The sequence below is a fragment of the Perca fluviatilis genome, chromosome 22 (assembly GCF_010015445.1).
Source record: "Perca fluviatilis chromosome 22, GENO_Pfluv_1.0, whole genome shotgun sequence".
NCBI classification, from domain to species: domain Eukaryota; kingdom Metazoa; phylum Chordata; class Actinopteri; order Perciformes; family Percidae; genus Perca; species Perca fluviatilis.
Window position 1 is genome coordinate 31,409,062 of NC_053133.1, and position 18,987 is coordinate 31,428,048.

Below are 18,987 nucleotides of genomic sequence, written 5' to 3' on the forward strand. Positions count from 1 at the left end.
CTATCAGATACAAACTACCTCCATACTGTCAGATACAAACTACCTTTATACTATCAGATACAAACTACCTCCATACTGTCAGATACAAACTACCTCCATACTGTCAGATACAAACTACCTTTATACTATCAGATACAAACTACCTTCATACTATCAGATACAAACTACCTCCATACTGTCAGATACAAACTACCTTCATACTATCAGATACAAACTACCTTCATACTATCAGATACAAACTACCTCCATACTGTCAGATACAAACTACCTTTATACTATCAGATACAAACTACCTTCATACTATCAGATACAAACTACCTCCATACTGTCAGATACAAACTACCTCCATACTATCAGATACAAACTACCTTCATACTGTCAGATACAAACTACCTTCATACTGTCAGATACAAACTACCTCCATACTGTCAGATACAAACTACCTTCATACTATCAGATACAAACTACCTCCATACTGTCAGATACAAACTACCTTTATACTATCAGATACAAACTACCTTCATACTATCAGATACAAACTACCTCCATACTGTCAGATACAAACTACCTCCATACTGTCAGATACAAACTACCTTCATACTGTCAGATACAAACTACCTCCATACTGTCAGATACAAACTACCTTTATACTATCAGATACAAACTACCTTCATACTGTCAGATACAAACTACCTTCATACTGTCAGATACAAACTACCTTTATACTATCAGATACAAACTACCTTCATACTGTCAGATACAAACTACCTCCATACTATCAGATACAAACTACCTCCATACTGTCAGATACAAACTACCTTCATACTGTCAGATACAAACTACCTCCATACTGTCAGATACAAACTACCTCCATACTATCAGATACAAACTACCTTCATACTGTCAGATACAAACTACCTTCATACTGTCAGATACAAACTACCTTCATGTGTGCTGCAGGATTATATTATCATGATTAATATTAATATTCTGTCTGTGTGTCTGTAGGAGTGTGCTGCAGGATTCTTCCGGCAGCCTGTGTCTGAGTTGTCGTCTCAGAATCTGAAGTCTCTGCTTGTTCGTCCGTGTGTTCGATGCCGCTGCAACGACCACAGCGAGCGCTGCCACCCGGAGACTGGAGCCTGTCAGGTAACACGCTGCACACACACTGATGCACGCTGCACGCACGCTGCATGCACGCTGATGCACGCTGCATGGACGCTGCACACACACTGATGCACGCTGCACGTACGCTGCACGCATGCTGATGCACGCTGCACGCACGCTGATGCACGCTGATGCACGCTGATGCACGCTGATGCACGTAGCCGCTGCACGCGCCACACTTGCCGCGCACGCTGCACGCGACGCTGATGCACGCTGCGCGATGCGCGCTGCACGCATGCTGATGCACCGCTGCACGCGAACGCTGCAACACACTGATTGCCGCTGCATGCCGCTGCCGCGCATGCTAATGCACGCTACACGCACGCTGATGCAGCTGATGCCGCGCTGCGCCACACTGATGCCGCTGCCACGCTGCGTACACACTGATGCCCACGCATGCACGCTGCATGCCGCTGATGCCGCTGCTGCTGACGCCGCTGCACACACACTGATGCACGCTGCACGCACGCTGCATGCACGCTGATGCACGCTGCACGTACGCTGCACGCATGCTGATGCACGCTGCACGCACGCTGATGCACGCTGATGCACGCTGATGCACGCTGATGCACGCTGCACGCACGCTGCACGCACGCTGCACGCACGCTGCACGCACGCTGCACGCTCTAGAAAGTTACTGTAAATAGTTAGTGCTGACGCACTCCAGTGCACGCTAACTAGGGGTGGAACGGTTTGGTTCATATCACGGTTTTGGTGTCATGGTTTTCAATCATTTATTTGGCAAAATTTGTTAAACTGTCATTCTGACTATAAACAACAAAATCAACACTTCTTTAGTGTCAAATCTTTAGAACGAGAGTAGGTTTTATAGAATGCAGCGGCCACATCATTAGCATAAAGTCAAGCACAAGCACAAGATGTTCCAACACACGCTGACACACGTTTTAAAAGTAGAGAAGAGTAGAATGATGTAATGATGTTTCCACTTTTGTGTCCAGGGCTGTGAGCACCACACCAGCGGACCGAGCTGCGAGCGCTGTGCCCCGGGGTATTATGGGAACGTCAGCGGCTCCATCAGCGACTGCTCGCTGTGTGCCTGCCCCCTGCGGGACAACAGGTAACACTGCACCCTTTTATCGCTTCGATTCTAGTTGATTTAGTTCATAAAGATGAAGTTATAATCTGTGTCTGTCTGTCTGTGTCTTTTTGTGTGTGTCTGTTTGTGTCTGTGTCTGTCTGTCTGTCTGTCTGTCTGTCTGTCTGTCTGTGTGTCTGTCTGTGTGTCTGTCTGTCTGTAGTTTCAGTCCCAGCTGTGTGTCAGAGGGAGATTTTGGGGATTTCCGCTGCACAGCCTGCCAGACAGGATACGAGGGGAGATACTGCGAGAGGTGAGATCATGACATCATCTGTCCCTGGACCAATGATCAACAGGGACACATTTAAATTGTTTTTTAAATAAAACTCAGAAGGTAACACATCTCCACCCGGAGACATTCATCTAAAAAAAATCCACAAATTCCGTTTGTGTCTCGTTTTTAGGAAGCACTCTAATAACTCTGAGTAAAGATACTGCAACACGTCAGCTCGTCTGTTATTAAACCATAAACACAGCTCTGACCTCGCTGTGACCTCACTCTGACCTCGCTGTGACCTCACTCTGACCTCGCTGTGACCTCACTCTGACCTCGCTGTGACCTCACTCTGACCTCGCTGTGACCTCACTCTGACTCGCTGTGACCTCACTCTGACCTCACTGTGACCTCACTCTGACCTCGCTGTGACCTCACTCTGACTCCGCTGTGACCTAGCTCTGCTGATACTCCGCTGTGACCTCACTCTGCTGTGACCTCACTCTGACTCTGCTGTGACCTCACACTGTCTCTGCTGCGTCCCGCAGGTGTTCGGTTGGTTACTATGGGAACCCGTCGGTGGCGGGCGGCATGTGCCGGCGCTGCAGCTGCAGTGGGCGGGGCTCGCTGCACCCGCTGTGTGACGCGCTGACTGGACAGTGTGAGTGTAAGGCCGGGGTCAAAGGTCACACATGTGACCACTGTGAGGAGAGACACGTCCTGCAGGAAGAGGAGTGTGTGTGTAAGTAACAACACAGACATACACACACAGACATACACACACACACACACACACACATACACATACACACACACATACATGCATACACACACGCCCCTCCCCCCGTGTTAACGTGTGTGTGTGTGTCTGTGTATGTGTGTGTGTGTGTGTTTCCGTCTCCAGCGTGTGATGACGAGTGTACCGGCGTTCTATTGGACGATCTGGAACAAATACACAACGACTTCCTGTCTGTCAACCTGAGCGCTGTTGCCATGGCGCCGTACCGCCAGCTGGTGCTGCTGGAGAACACGACAAGAGACATCCAGGTAACCATAACCCAGGTAACCATAACCCAGGTAACCAGTTAAACAGGTAACCATAACCCAGGTAAACAGTTAAACAGGTATCCATAACCCAGGTAACCATAACCCAGGTAACCAGTTAAACAGGTAACCATAATCCAGGTAACCATAACCCAGGTAACCAGGTAAACAGTTAAACAGGTAATCATAACCCAGGTAACCAGGTAACAAGGTAAACCGTTAAACAGGTAACCATAACCCAGGTAAACAGTTAAACAGGTAACCATAACCCAGGTAACCATAACCCAGGTAACCAGTTAAACAGGTAACCATAACCCAGGTAACCATAACCCAGGTAACCAGTTAAACAGGTAACCATAACCCAGGTAAACAGTTAAACAGGTAACCATAACCCAGGTAACCATAACCCAGGTAAACAGTTAAACAGGTAACCATAACCCAGGTAACCATAACCCAGGTAAACAGTTAAACAGGTAACCATAATCCAGGTAACCATAACCCAGGTAAACAGTTAAACAGGTAACCATAACCCAGGTAAACAGGTAAACAGGTAAACAGGTAAACAGTTAAACAGGTAACCATAACCCAGGTAACCAGGTAACAAGGTAAACCGTTAAACAGGTAACCATAACCCAGGTAACCAGGTAAACAGTTAAACAGGTAACCATAACCCAGGTAACAAGGTAACCAGGCTGTAGCTAGCTGGTGAGGTCAGTTAGCTGATTGAGCCCAGGCTGTGGTGTATTCTTGTTGTCAGATTGGTCTCCGCTGTGTTTGGGCCAGCTAGCCGTGGTCACCGACACCAAAAGCTACGTTAAGGGCTAACGTTAATGCCCAGCAAATTGGATGGTGAAGACACGTCCCGCCCTACTCTGCCTCTGATTGGCCAACCCTGGTATTCTTACCCTAACCGATCTCACTCCTAATGCCTAAACCCAACCAATCAAACCAACAACTCATTCCGCCATGTTAGCGCTGTAGCTGAGTCTGTATGTTAGCGCTGTAGCTGAGTCTGTATGTTAGCGCTGTAGCTGAGTCTGCATGTTAGCGCTGTAGCTGAGTCTGCATGTTAGCGCTGTAGCTGAGTCTGCATGTTAGCGCTGTAGCTGAGTCTGTATGTTAGCGCTGTAGCTGAGTCTGTATGTTAGCGCTGTAGCTGAGTCTGCATGTTAGCGCTGTAGCTGAGTCTGCATGTTAGCGCTGTAGCTGAGTCTGCATGTTAGCGCTGTAGCTGAGTCTGTATGTTAGCGTATGATGCTGCCTCCTATTTTAATAGATCTGCATGTTAGCGCTGTCTGCATGTTAGCTGTAGCTGAGTCTGCATGTTAGCGCTGTAGCTGAGTCTGCATGTTAGCGCTGTAGCTGAGTCTGCATGTTAGCGCTGTAGCTGAGTCTGCATGTTAGCGCTGTAGCTGAGTCTGCATGTTAGCGCTGTAGCTGAGTCTGCATGTTAGCGCTGTAGCTGAGTCTGCTGTAGCTGAGTCTGTATGTTAGCGCTGTAGCTGAGTCTGCATGTTAGCGCTGTAGCTGAGTCTGCATGTTAGCGCTGTAGCTGAGTCTGCATGTTAGCGCTGTAGCTGAGTCTGCATGTTAGCGCTGTAGCTGATTCTGCAGAGAGCAGAGCAGCTACAGAGCTAACAGCAAATAGCTGCCATTAGCTACAAGTCCAAAGCTCAATAAATCACCTCGGTGCTGCCGTCAACCTGGTCCAAATGGTTCCACTTTACTAAAGGTCAATGAAAAATATTCATGACACCTGTATACTTCCTTTCCTTTTTATTTCATCTCTCTCTTATTTTTAATAATGTTAATCTGTATTTTTATTTTTAACCAATTATTGACTAGGGACCAGTGTCGTGAATTAGCTTCGGCTAAAAACACTGTTCTACATCACATGTTTAAGCTTATCTGTGGTTTTTGTGTCTGTCCCTACCTAAATAAACTTTAATAAATAATAAATCTTTAGTTGTTTCTGATCATGTTTGCTGCTGTCGTCGTTTCAGACGGCGTTCACAGAGAACGGCTCGGTGGCTCTGCGTCTGTCCGGAGTGGAGGATGAACTCAGTCATGTGACCTCTGACCTCAGCGCTCTGCAGCAGCAGGTACCCACAATCCCCTCTGTTCATGTCCCTGTAAACACGTCAGAAACATAGCACACATTTACCCACAATCCCCTCTGTTCATGTCCCTGTAAACACGTCAGAAACATAGCACACATTTACCCACAATCCCCTCTGTTCATGTCCCTGTAAACACGTCAGAAACATAGAACACATTTACCCACAATCCCCTCTGTTCATGTCCCTGTAAACACGTCAGAAACATAGAACACATTTACCCACAATCCCCTCTGTTCATCTCCCTGTAAACACGTTACAAACATAGAACACATTTACCCACAATCCCCTCTGTTCATCTCCCTGTAAACACGTTACAAACATAGCACACATTTACCCACAATCCCCTCTGTTCATGTCCCTGTAAACACGTCAGAAACATAGAACACATTTACCCACAATCCCCTCTGTTCATCTCCCATGCAAACGTCGAAACATAGAACACATTTACCACAATCCCTCTGTTCATTCCTGTAAACTTACCAACACAACACATTTACCCACAATCCCCTCTGTTCATCTCCCTGTAAACACGTTACAAACATAGCACACATTTACCCACAATCCCCTCTGTTCATCTCCCTGTAAACACGTTACAAACATAGAACACATTTACCCACAATCCCCTCTGTTCATCTCCCTGTAAACACGTTACAAACATAGAACACGGTATTGTCTGTAAACAGAATGAATATTTCCTGCCACAGCTTTGTGTTTGAACTGCAGAGGATTGTGGGTGTTGTCTGAAGAAATGTTTGTCCTGTGTCCTGATTGGCCAGGTCTCCCGTCTGTCTAACGACCTGAAGAAAGTGGGCGTGTCCACCAACCAGAGCCTTTCCCAGGGTGCATTGCTGCTGGAAGGAATCAGCAGCCTTCAGGAAAACATCCAGAGTAAACAAGCATTCAGATATAAAACGTTTCAGACTCGTAGGCCGTCTCAACATACGGATTCATTAATTAACATGAATAAAACTCTGTGTTCTGATTGGTGCAGAGCTTCAGAGGGAGGCGGGGCTTCTGAACCAGAGTGCTGTGGAGCAGCTGGATTCAGCCAATCAGAAGGCTCTGCTGGAGGAGGTGACCGCCATGTTGGAAACCCTCCGCGCCGTCAACATGTCGGCCGCCGGGGCAGCGGCCAATCAGGAGCTCCGGTCAGTGATTCATGAATAAAACACATTAGGACCATCCCATAATAACCACTTGACCGAATGTTTCTGATTCTCTGTCTGCAGCCTATCGGAGTCTCTGCTCCGCTCGCTGCGGGAGGACTTCCTTGACACAGCTGCTGGCAGGCTCCTCCCCCTCTCCCGCACCTCTGTGCGTCTATTGGAAGAGCTGCAACAGGCAGAGACACAGCTGAGCGACAGCGCTGGCGGCTAACAAACACACACACTGCTGGATGCCGCACACACTCAGCTACAACACTACCAGGTAACACACACACAAAAAAAACACAAAAAAAAAAAAAAAAAACACACACACACACACACAAAAAAAAAAAAAAAAAAAAAAACAAAAAAAAAAAAAAAAAAAAAAAAAAAAAAAAAAAAAAAGAGACAGGCGAGACGCACACACACACACACACACACACAACAGCACACACCACACACACACACACACACACACCGGGCCACACACACACACAAACACACCACACACACACACACCCAGACAGGCAGACAACACACACACACAAAAAACACACACACACACACACACGAACACACACACCACACACACAAAAAAAAAACAACACGCACACACACACACACACAAACACACACACACACACACACAAGACAGACGGCGAGACACACACACAGAGACACAAGGAAGACATCAGACGCGTACACACACACACAGACACAGAAACACACCACACAAACAACAAATGAAACAAAAACACACACAACAGCTACACACAACGCCACACACACAGAACACACACACAGAGAACCCACAGACACTCCAGAGACACACACACACACAGAGACACAGGCACACATACACACACACACACACAAACAAAAAAGACACACAGACACACAGGGCACACACACACACACAAACATACACACATACTGACACAATTCGTTGTGTTATTAATGTCGGCTGATGTGTATATTGTGTTTCATCAGAACCTGAGTGTGTTAATGTTGTGTTTATTAGAATTTAGTTCCAGAGCCTGAGTGTGTTAATTGTTGTGTAGTTTGCGTCCTGAGCCTACAGTGTGTTAATGCATTATTGCCAGTTTGGTATCGTGTGTTGTGTTTTCGCGTCATTGTTCTGTGGATTTCGTTCAGAGCCTGATGTGTTAATGTGTTGTGTAGTTTTCGTGTCAGAGCCTGAGTGTGTTAATGCGTGTGTGTTGTGTGCGTGCGAGAGCCTGAGATGTGTTAATGTGTTGTTGTGGTTGCGTGTCAAGAGCCTGAGTGTGTAATGTTTGTTTTGTTGTGTTGGATTTGCGTGTAGAGCTGGTGTGTTATGTGTTGTGTTGTAGTTTGCGTGTGGAGCCTGAGTGTGTTAATGTGTTGTGTTGTGTAGTCGCGTGTCAGAGCCTGGTTTGTGTTAATGTGTTGTGTTGGTTTAGTGGTTTTGTCAGAGGTGTGTGTTAATGTGTTGTGTTGTGTAGGGTTTCGTGTCAGAGCCTGGAGTGTGTTAATGTGTTGTGTAGTTTGCGTGTCAGAGCCTGAGTGTGTTAATGTGTTGTGTAGTTTGCGTGTCAGAGCCTGAGTGTGTTAATGTGTTGTGTTGTGTAGTTTGCGTGTCAGAGCCTGAGTGTGTTAATGTGTTGTGTAGTTTGAGTGTCAGAGCCTGGAGTGTGTTATGTGTTGGTGGTTTGCGTGTAGAGCCTGAGTGTGTTAATGTGTTGTGTGTTTTGTGTTAGTGAGCCAGGGGTGTGTTAATGTGTTGTGTTGTGTAGTTTTAGTGTCAGAGCCTGAGTGTGTTAATGTGTTGTGTGGTTTGGTGTCAGAGCACAGTGTTATGTTGTGTAGTTTGTGTGTCAGAGCCTGAGTGTGTTAATGTGTTGTGTTGTGTAGTTTGCGTGTCAGAGCCTGAGTGTGTTAATGTGTTGTGTTGTGTAGTTTGCGTGTCAGAGCCTGAGTGTGTTAATGTGTTGTGTAGTTTGCGTGTCAGAGCCTGATTGTGTTAATGTGTTGTGTTGTGTAGTTTGCGTGTCAGAGCCTGAGTGTGTTAATGTGTTGTGTAGTTTGCGTGTCAGAGCCTGAGTGTGTTAATGTGTTGTGTAGTTTGCGTGTCAGAGCCGGGGTGTGTTAATGTGTTGTGTAGTTTGCGTGTCAGAGCCTGAGTGTGTTAATGTGTTGTGGTGTAGTTTCGCGTGTCCAGAGCTGGTGTGTGAAATGTGTTGTGTTGTGTATTTAGTCCAGAGCCTAGATTGTGTTAATGTGTTGTTGTGTTGTGTAGTTTGCGTGTCAGAGCCTGAGTGTGTTAATGTGTTGTGTTGTGTAGTTTGCGTGTCAGAGCTAGGTGGTTAATGTGTTGTGTTGTGTTGTGTAGTTTGCGTGTCAGAGCCTGAGTGTGTTAATGTGTTGTGTAGTTTGCGTGTCAGAGCCTGAGTGTGTTAATGTGTTGTGTAGTTTGCGTGTCAGAGCCTGAGTGTGTTAATGTGTTGTGTAGTTTGCGTGTCAGAGCCTGAGTGTGTTAATGTGGTGTTGTTGTTGTGGTTTTTCGTGTCAGAGCACTGAGTGTGTTAATGTGTTTGTGTTGTTGTAGTTGCGTGTCCAGAGCCTGGAGTGTGTTAATGTGTTGTGTAGTTTGCGTGTCCCAGAGCCTGAGTGTGTTAATGTGTTTGTGTTGGTTGCGTGTCAGAGCCTAGTGTGTAAATGTGTTGTGTTGTGTAGTTTGGAGTGTCCAAACCTGATTGTGTTAATATTGTGTTGTGTGGTTTGCGTGTCAGAGCCTGAGTGTGTTAATGTGTTTTGTGTAGTCTGCGTTAGAGCCTGAGTGTGTTAATGTGTTGTGTGGTCGTGTCCAGAGCTAGGTGTGTTAATGTGTTGTGTTGTAGTCTAATGGGAGCCTGAGTGTGTTAATGTGTTGTGTAGTTTACGTGTCAGAGCCTGATTGTGTTATGTGTTGTGTTGTGTATAGTTGCGTCATGAAGAGCCTGATGTGTTAATGTGTTGTGTAGTTTGGCGTGTCCAAGAGCCTGAGTGTGTTGATGTGTTGTGTAGTTTGCGTGTCAGAGCCTGAGTGTGTTAATGTGTTGTGTATGTATACGTGTCAGAGCCGGAGTGTGTAAATAATGTTGTTTTGTGTGTAGTTTGAGTGTCAGAGCCTGAGTGTGTTAATGTGTTGTGTTGTGTAGTGTTGCGTGTCAGAGCCTAGGTGTGTATTAATGTGTTGTGTGTGGAGTTTCGTGTCCAAGAGCCTCGAGTGTGTTAATGTGTTGTGTAGTTTTGCGTGTCAGAGCCTGAGTAGTGTAAATGTGTTGTGTTGTGTAGTCTGCGTGTCAGAGCCTGATTGTGTTAATGTGTTGTGTAGTTTTAGCGTGTGTGTGAGCCTGGGTGTGTTAATGTGTTGTGTAGTTCGTGTCCAGAGCCTGATTGTGTTTAATGTGTTGTGTTTTTGTGGTTTGCGTGTCAGAGCTGAGTTGTTAATGTGTTGTGTGGTTTTAGGTCGGGAGCCTGAGTGTGTTAATGTGTTGTGTTGTGTAGTTTGCGTGTCCAAGCACAGGTGTGTTAATGTGTTGTGTGGTTTATTACAGAGCCTGATGTTTATGTGTTGTTGTATTGGTTTGCGTGTCAGAGCCACAGGGTGTGTTAATGTGTTGTGTTGTTGTGAGTTGTGTTCCAGAGCCTGGGTGTGTTAATGTGTTGTGTTGTGTAGTTTGCGTGTCAAACCCAGTGTGTTAATGTGTGTGTGTTTTAAGTGTGCGAGCCTGAGTGTGTTAATGTGTTGTGTAGTTTGGCGTGTCAGAGGCACAGGTGTGTTAATGTGTTGTGTGGTTTAGGTAGTCGAGGCTGGAGTGTGTTAATGTTGTGTTGTGTTTGTGTAGTTTGGCGTGTCAGAGCCTGAGTGTGTTAATGTGTTTGTTGTAGTTGTGTGTCAGAGCCTGAGTGTGTTATCGTTGTGTTGTTGTATGTTTCGTGTCAGAGCCTGGGTGTGTTAATGTGTTGTGTGGTTTTGCGTGTCAGAGGCTCAGTGTGTTAATGGTTGTGTTTGTGTAGTTTGTGTGTCAGAGCCTAGGTGTGTTAATGCGTTGTGTTGTGTAGTTGCGTGTCAGAGCCTCGGTGTGTTAATGTATTGTGTTGTGTTTGTGTTTAGCGTGTCAGAGCCAGGTGTGTTAATGTTTTGTGTTGTGTAGTTTACGTGTCCGGAGGCCTGGTGTGTGTTAATTGTGTTGTGTTGTGTAGTCTGCGTGTCAGAGCCTGATTGTGTTAATGTGTTGTGTTGTGTAGTCTGCGTGTCAGAGCCTGAGTGTGTTAATGTGTTGTGTTGTAGTTTGGGTAGAGCCGAGTGTGTGTTATGTGTTTGTGTGTGGTTGCGTGTCAGAGCTACGAGGTGTGTTAATGTGTTGTGTGTTGTGTAGTTTGCGTGTCAGAGCCTGAGGTGTGTTAATGTGTTGTGTAGTTTAGCGTGTCAGAGCCTGAGTGTGTTAATGTGTTTGTTGTAGTTTCGTGTCAGAGCCTGAGTGTGTTAATGTGTTGTGTAGTTTATTGTGGAAACCTGAGTGTGTTAATGTGTTGGTGTTGTGGTTTGGGTGTCAGAGCGAGGTGTTAATGTGTTGTGTTGTGGTTTGCGTGTCAGAGCCAGGTGTGTTAATGTGTTGTGTGTGGTTGCGTGTCAGAGCCTGAGTGTGTTAATGTGTTGTGTTGTGTAGTTTACGTGTCAGACTGAGTGTGTTAATGTGTTGTGTTTTTAGTGTAGTTTAATGTGTTGTTTTTAAGATTTTGTTGGTTGTGCAGAGGAGTGTGTTAATGTGTTGTGTGGTTTACGTGTCAGAGCTTAGGTGTGTTAATGGTTGGTAGTTTGGTGCAGGCCTATGTGTTGTTTGTGTTGTGTTGAGTTGTGTTTGTTTGTTGTGTTTGGTGCAGTAGGTTGTTAATGTTTGTGTTGTGTTGTTATGATGTGTTAATTGTTGTGTTGTGTAGTTTGCGTGCGACTGGTGTGTTAATTGTTGTGTGTGTGTTTGGTGTAGATGGGTTATTGGTGTGTTGTTGGTTGCGTGCAGACCGAGGTGTTAATGGTTGTGTATTTGCGTGTCAGAGCCTGAGTGTGTTAATGTGTTGTGTTTTGTGGTTGCGCAGCTGAGTGTGTTAATGTGTTGTGTAGTTTGCGTGTTCAGACCTGGGTGTGTTATGTGTTGTGTTGTGTTGTGTAGTTTGCGTGTCAGAGCCTGAGTGTGTTAATGTGTTTGTGTGGTTTATCCAAGAGCCTGGGTGTGTTAATGTGTTGTGTAGTTTGGTGTCAGAGCTAGGAGTGTTATGTGTTGTGTAGTCTGCGTGTCAGAGCCTGAGTGTGTTAATGTGTTGTGTAGTTTGCGTGTCAGAGCCTGAGTGTGTTAATGTGTTGTGTAGTCTGCGTGTCAGAGCCTGATTGTGTTAATGTGTTGTGTAGTTTGCGTGTCAGAGCCTGAGTGTGTTAATGTGTTGTGTAGTTTGCGTGTCAGAGCCCTGGGTGTGTTGAGTGTGTTGTGTAGTCTGCGTGTCAGAGCCTGAGTGTGTTAATGTGTTGTGTAGTCTGCGTGTCAGAGCCTGAGTGTGTTAATGTGTTGTGTAGTCTGCGTGTCAGAGCCTGAGTGTGTTAATGTGTTGTGTAGTTTGCGTGTCAGAGCCTGAGTGTGTTAATGTGTTGTGTAGTCTGCGTGTCAGAGCCTGATTGTGTTAATGTGTTGTGTTGTGTAGTTTGCGTGTCAGAGCCTGAGTGTGTTAATGTGTTGTGTAGTCTGCGTGTCAGAGCCTGAGTGTGTTAATGTGTTGTGTAGTTTGCGTGTCAGAGCCTGAGTGTGTAAATGTGTTGTGTTGTGTAGTTTGCGTGTCAGAGCCTGAGTGTGTTAATGTGTTGTGTAGTTTGCGTGTCAGAGCCTGAGTGTGTTAATGTGTTGTGTAGTTTGCGTGTCAGAGCCTGAGTGTGTTAATGTGTTGTGTTTGTAGTTTAGGTTCAGAGCCTGAGTGTGTTAAGTGTTGTGTAGTTGTTTCAGAGCCTCATGTGTGTTATGTGTTGTGTAGTTTGCGTGTCAAACCAGGTGTGTAAATGTGTTGTGTTGTTGAGTCTGCGTGTCAGAGCCTGATTGTGTTAATGTGTGTTGTGGTTTGCGTGTCAGAACCTGAGTGTGTTAATGTGTTGTGTAGTTTGTGTAAGCTATTGTTAATTGTGTTGTGTTGTGTAGTTTGCGTGTCAGACCTGAGTGTGTTAATGTGTTGTGTGTTTGCGTGTCAGAGCCGAGTGTGTTAATGTGTTGTGTGTTTTCGTCAGCCAGTGTGTTAATGTGTTGTGTAGTTGCGTGTCAGAGCTGATTGTGTTAATGTGTTGTGTTATGTGGTTGCGTGTCAGGCCTGAGTGTGTGTTGTGTTGTGTAGTCTGCGTGTCAAAGTGTGTTGTGTGTTGTGTTGTGTAGTTTGCGTGTCAGAGCCCTGAGTGTGTTAATGTGTTGTGTAGTTTTGCGTGTCAGAGCCTGGAGTGTGTTAATGTGTGTTGTGTAGTTTAGTGTCAGACCTGAGTGTGTTAATGTGTTGTGTTGAGTTCGTGTCAGAGCCTGAGTGTGTAAATGTGTTGTGTTGTGTGAGTCTGCGTGTCAGGAAGCCTGGTGTGTGTAATGTGTTGTGTTATTAGTTTGCGTGTCAGAGCCTGAGTGTGTTAATGTGTTGTGTTGTGTAGTTTGCGTGTCAGAGCTTGTGTGTTATAATGTGGTGTGTTGTGAGTTTAGTGTCAGAGCCTGAGTGTGTTAATGTGTTGTGGTTTGCGTGTCAGAGCCCTGAATTGTGTTATGTGTTGTATTGTACGTGTCAGGACCTCAATGTGTTAATGTGTTGTGTTGTGTTGTGTTGTTGTAGTTTCAGAGCGAGTGTGTTAATGTGTTGTGTATAGCGTGCCAGAGCCTGGTGTTAATGTGTTGTGTTGTGTGGTGTCAGCCTGGTGTGTTAATGTTTTGTGTGAGTCCGTGTCAGAACCTAGTGTGTGTGTTGTGTAGTTTAGAGCCTGAGTGTGTTATGTGTTGTGTTGTGTAGTCGCGTGTCAGAGCCTGGTGTGTTGTGTTTGTGTTGTGTTGTGTAGTTTTGTCACCCAGGTGTGTTAATGTGTTGTGTTATTATGAGTCTGCAAAGTGTATTTGTTGTGTGTGGCGTGTCAGAGCCCTGTGTGTTAATGTGTTGTGTAGTTTGCGTGTCAGAGCCTGAGTGTGTTAATGTGTTGTGTTGTGTTGTGTAGTCTGCGTGTCAGAGCCTGATTGTGTTAATGTGTTGTGTTGTGTTGTGTAGTCTGCGTGTCAGAGCCTGACTGAGGACTACCTGTTGATGGAGGGACAGATGGAGGACAGTCAGGTGATGCTGTCCCACATCCTGGACCTGAGCCAGGACATCACCAACAGAACCTCCGTGAGTATTAACCTGTCTGTCTTATTATAGCACAACATTCACACAATCATTAATACTGATCAGTATTACTGTGTGTGTCTGTGTGTGTGTCTGTGTGTGGTGTGTGTGTGTGTCTGTGTGTGTCTGTGTGTGTGTGTGTGTGTATGTGTCTCTGTGTGTGTGTCTGTGTGTGTGTCTGTGTGTGTGTGGTGTGTGTCTGTGTGTGTGTGTGTTTCTGTGTGTGTAGATGGTAGATCAGCTGAGTGAACAGCTGGCTCGGTGGCGCCCCCTGCTGATGAAACAGGTTGACTCTCTGGTCGTTGGACTGAAGATGAGCGATGCTCTGGAGAAGGTTTACAGCGCAGAAAGCCACGCCCAGCTGCTCCATAGCCACGCCCACTCTGTGCACAGGTAACACTGTGTGTGTGTGTTGTGTGTGTGTGTGTGTGTGTGTGTGTGTGTGTGTGTGTGTGTTTCAGGTTTATTACAGGAAACTGAAATGAAAACTAGAAACTCAAACTAAAGTGCATCTGTATCGCGGGTTGTAATCAAATGAAAATAAAATACTAAATGTGTGTGTGTGTGTCTGTGTGTGTGTGTGTGTATGTATCTGTGTGTGTGTGTGTCTGTGTGTGTGTATCTGTCTCTGTGTGTGTCTGTTTCTGCGTGTCTGTGTGTGTGTGTGTCTGTGTGTGTGTGTGTCTGTTTCTGTGTGTGTGTGTGACTGACTGTGTGTGTGTGTGTGTCTCTGTGTGTGTGTTTGTTCTCCATCAGCTCTTTGTCGTCGGTGTGTAACGTGTCTCAGAACAGCAGCCGATTGGTTCAGCTGGACAGTGACATCACAGAACCCAGTGGACTCGGCGCAGCAGGTCGCCGCCATCGCCCAATCAGCCGCCTCGCTGGCTCTCAACACGGTGAGAGGGTTAGAGGGTGAGAGGGTTAGATTGAGACAGTTAGAGAGTGAGAGGGTTAGAGGGTTAGAGAGTGAGAGAGTTAGAGAGTGAGACAGTTAGAGAGTGAGACAGTTAGAGAGTGAGAGGGTTAGAGAGTGAGAGAGTTAGAGAGTGAGACAGTTAGAGAGTGAGACAGTTAGAGAGTGAGAGGGTTAGAGAGTGAGAGAGTTAGAAATTAGAGAGGATTAGAAGTGAGAGGGTTAGAGAGTGAGATGGTTAGAGAGTAAGAGAGTGAGAGAGTTAGAGAGTGAGACAGTTAGAGTGAGAGGGTTAGAGGGTTAGAGAGTGAGAGAGTTAGAGGGTGAGAGGGTTAGATTGAGACAGTTAGAGAGTGAGAGGGTTAGAGGGTTAGAGAGTGAGAGAGTTAGAGAGTGAGACAGTTAGAGAGTGAGAGGGTTAGAGAGTAAGAGAGTGAGAGAGTGAGACAGTTAGAGTGAGAGGGTGAGAGAGTTAGAGAGTGAGAGAGTTAGAGAGTGAGACAGTTAGAGAGTGAGAGGGTTAGAGGGTTAGAGAGTGAGAGAGTTAGAGAGTGAGACAGTTAGAGAGTGAGAGGGGTTAGAAATTAGAGAGTAGAGAGTTAGAAAGTAGGACAGTTAGAGTGAGAGGGTTAGGAGAGTTAGAGATTGAGACAGTTAGAGAGTTAGGAGAGGGTTAGAGGGTTAGAGGTGAGAGTTAGAGAGTGAGACAGTTAGAGAGTGAGAGGGTTGGAGGGTTAGGAGTGAGAGAGTTAGAGAGTTGAGACAGTTAGAGAGTAGAAAGGGTTAGAGGGTTAGAGAGTGAGAGAGTAGAGAGGAGTTAGAAATTAGAGACAGTTGGTGAGAGAGGGTTAGAGGTTAGAGAAGAGAGTTAGAGAGCAGAGACAAGTTAGAAATTAGAGAGGTTAGAGAGTTAGAGATGAGAGGGTTAGAGGAAGTGAGAGTGAGAGAGTTGGATAGTGAAGTTAGTAGAAGGGTTAGAGAGTGAGAGGTTCGGAGAGCTAGAAGGAGGTAGAAGAGTTAGAGAGTTAAGGAAGTGAAGAGAGTTAAGAAATTAGAAGGGTTGGAAGTGAGAAGTAGAGCTGAGACAGAAGTGGAAGGGTTAGAGGTTAGAGGGTAGAGATGGTTAAAATAGAGAGAGGATTAGAAATTGAGAAGGTTAGGGTTAGAGATTGAGAGGTTAAGAAAGGTACGAGAAATTAGAGAGAGTTAGAAAGAGAGAGACAGTTCGAGTAGAGAGGGTTAGAAGTGAAAGGGGGATTAGTTAGAAATTAAAGAGAGGGTTAGAGGTAAGGGAAGGGGTTGAGTGAGAGGTTAAGTGAGAAGAGAGGTGAGAAGGAGTTAGAGAGTGAGAGGTTAGAAGTGAGAGGTTAGAAGAAGGGGAGGGTTAGAAAGTGAGAGGTGGGAAGGGTTAGAAGGTTAGAAGAGTAGAAGAGGTTAAAGTGAGAAGGTTAAAGAAGTAGAAGGGGTTAAGAGAGTGAGAAGGGATAGAAGTGAGGAGGGGTTATGAGGAGGGTTAGAGTGGGAGAGGGTTAGGGGTGAGAGGGTTAGAGTGAGAGGGGTTGAGTGAGGAGGGGTGAAGGGTTAGAGTAGAGAGGGCTAGAGTGAGAGGGTTGTTAGAGGAGGGAGAGGGTTAGAGGAGTTAGAGGTAGACAGTTAGAGGTGAGAGGGGTTAGAGGGTTAGAGGTGAGAGAGAGTGGGAGTAGAGAGGGTTAGAGAGTGAGATGGGGGGGGGGTTAGAGAGTGAGATGGTTAGAGGAGAGTGGGAGGGTTGAGAGGTGAGATGGTTAGAGAGTGAGAGGTTGAGAGGTGAGAGAGGAGGGTTAGAGGTGGATGGTTAGATGGGAGGTTAGAGTGAGAGGGTTAGAGGTGAGAGGGTTAAGTAGGGTGAGGAGAATTAGAGAGTGAGACAGTTAGAGTGAGAGGGTTAGAGAGTTAGAGAGTGAGACAGTTAGAGAGTGAGAGGGTTAGAGAGTTAGAGAGTGAGAGGGTTAGAGAGTGAGAGAGTGAGAGGGTTAGAGTGAGAGGGTTAGAGAGTTAGAGAGTGAGACAGTTAGAGTGAGAGGGTTAGAGAGTTAGAGAGTGAGAGGGTTAGAGAGTGAGAGTGAGGGGGTAAGGAGAGAGGGTTAGAGAGAGAGGGTTAGAGAGAGAGGGTTAGAGTGAGAGGGTTAGAGAGTTAGAGAGTGAGAGGGTTAGAGTGAGAGGGTTAGAGAGTGAGAGAGTTAGAGAGTGAGAGGGTTAGAGAGTGAGAGGGTTAGAGAGTGAGAGAGTGAGAGAGTGAGAGGGTTAGAGAGTGAGAGAGGGAGAGAGTTACAGAGTGAGAGATTTAGAGAGTGAAAGGGTTACAGAGTGAGAGAGTGAGAGGGTGAACCTGAAGCCTCTGTTCTTGTGTGTGTGTTTCAGAGCGTCCAATCAGAGCTGCCGCTGTCAGAAGAGGGCGGAGTCAGACTGAAAGCCAGCGCTGCACTTTTAGAAGAAAGTCAACGAATCAACGAGACCGCTGAAGGTTAGTGTCCGAGCTAAACGGAGTGAATGAATGAATGAATGAGTGAATGAATGAGTGAACTAATGAATGAGTGAGTGAATGAGTGAATTAATGAATGAGTGAGTGAATGAATGAGTGAATGAATGAGTGAACTAATGAATGAGTGAGTGAATGAATGAGTGAATTAATGAATGAGTGTGTGAATGAATGAGTGAATGAATGAATGAATGAGTGAGTGAATGAATGAATGAGTGAGTGAGTGAATGAGTGAATGAATGAATGAGTGTGTGAATGAATGAGTGAATGAATGAATGAGTGAGTGAGTGAATGAATGAATGAGTGAATGAATGAATGAGTGTGTGAATGAATGAGTGAATGAATGAGTGAGTGAGTGAGTGAATGAGTGAATGAGGAGGACGATAAATGGTTTTATGGATGTTAAGTTTGGTATTTCTGTCCGTCTTGTGTCTGCGTGTCTCCAGAGCTGCAGCTGAATGTCTCCATGGTAACCAGCCGGCTGGGATTGGTCAGAGACAGCGTGCGTAACTCCAGCCTACTCCTGCGTCAGCCAATCAGAGAGCTGCAGAGCCTGTTTAACGGTGAGACTCCTTTTCTTTCTTTATAGACCTTTTTCACGGCAGACATGTTGACATGTCATAGTAGGAAAAGCACAGGTGTGTTCAGACCATTACTGATGGCTGCATTCCACTTAGGAGAGGTCCTGGTATTAAACCATTACTGATGGCTGCATTCCACTTAGGAGAGGTCCTGGTATTAAACCATTACTGATGGCTGCATTCCACTTAGGAGAGGTCCTGGTATTAAACCATTACTGATGGCTGCATTCCACTTAGGAGAGGTCCTGGTATTAAACCATTACTGATGGCTGCATTCCACTTAGGAGAGACCCTGGTATTAAACCATTACTGATGGCTGCATTCCACTTAGGAGAGACCCTGGTATTAAACCATTACTGATGGCTGCATTCCACTTAGGAGAGACCCTGGTATTAAACCATTACTGATGGCTGCATTCCACTTAGGAGAGGTCCTGGTATTAAACCATTACTGATGGCTGCATTCCACTTAGGAGAGGTCCTGGTATTAAACCATTACTGATGGCTGCATTCCACTTAGGAGAGGCCCTGGTATTAAACCATTAATGATGGCTGCATTCCACTTAGGAGAGACCCTGGTATTAAACCATTACTGATGGCTGCATTCCACTTAGGAGAGGTCCTGGTATTAAACCATTACTGATGGCTGCATTCCATTTAGGAGAGGTCCTGGTATTGGTCATGCTGACCCACTGAAATATCTTACTGGGACACTTGATGGAACTGAGCCATCGTTAATGTTATCAATCTCAGCTGTGCTCTTCCTACTATGACAAGTCAACATGG

General features: G+C 45.8%; 1 protein-coding gene across 1 annotated transcript in view; it reads left to right on the top strand.

Moving 5' to 3' along the window:
• The window catches only part of lama1 (laminin, alpha 1), an 85,427-nt gene that overhangs the window by 34,061 nt on the left and 32,379 nt on the right, over positions 1–18,987 (top strand). Inside the window, 15 exon segments of the mRNA XM_039789919.1 lie at positions 1,009–1,149; positions 2,127–2,245; positions 2,427–2,516; positions 3,026–3,219; positions 3,382–3,524; positions 5,525–5,623; positions 6,418–6,529; positions 6,633–6,789; positions 6,871–7,069; positions 14,077–14,193; positions 14,420–14,583; positions 14,947–15,019; positions 15,021–15,086; positions 17,504–17,606; positions 18,068–18,184. Coding sequence (XP_039645853.1) covers positions 1,009–1,149; positions 2,127–2,245; positions 2,427–2,516; positions 3,026–3,219; positions 3,382–3,524; positions 5,525–5,623; positions 6,418–6,529; positions 6,633–6,789; positions 6,871–7,069; positions 14,077–14,193; positions 14,420–14,583; positions 14,947–15,019; positions 15,021–15,086; positions 17,504–17,606; positions 18,068–18,184 — 1,894 coding nt within the window.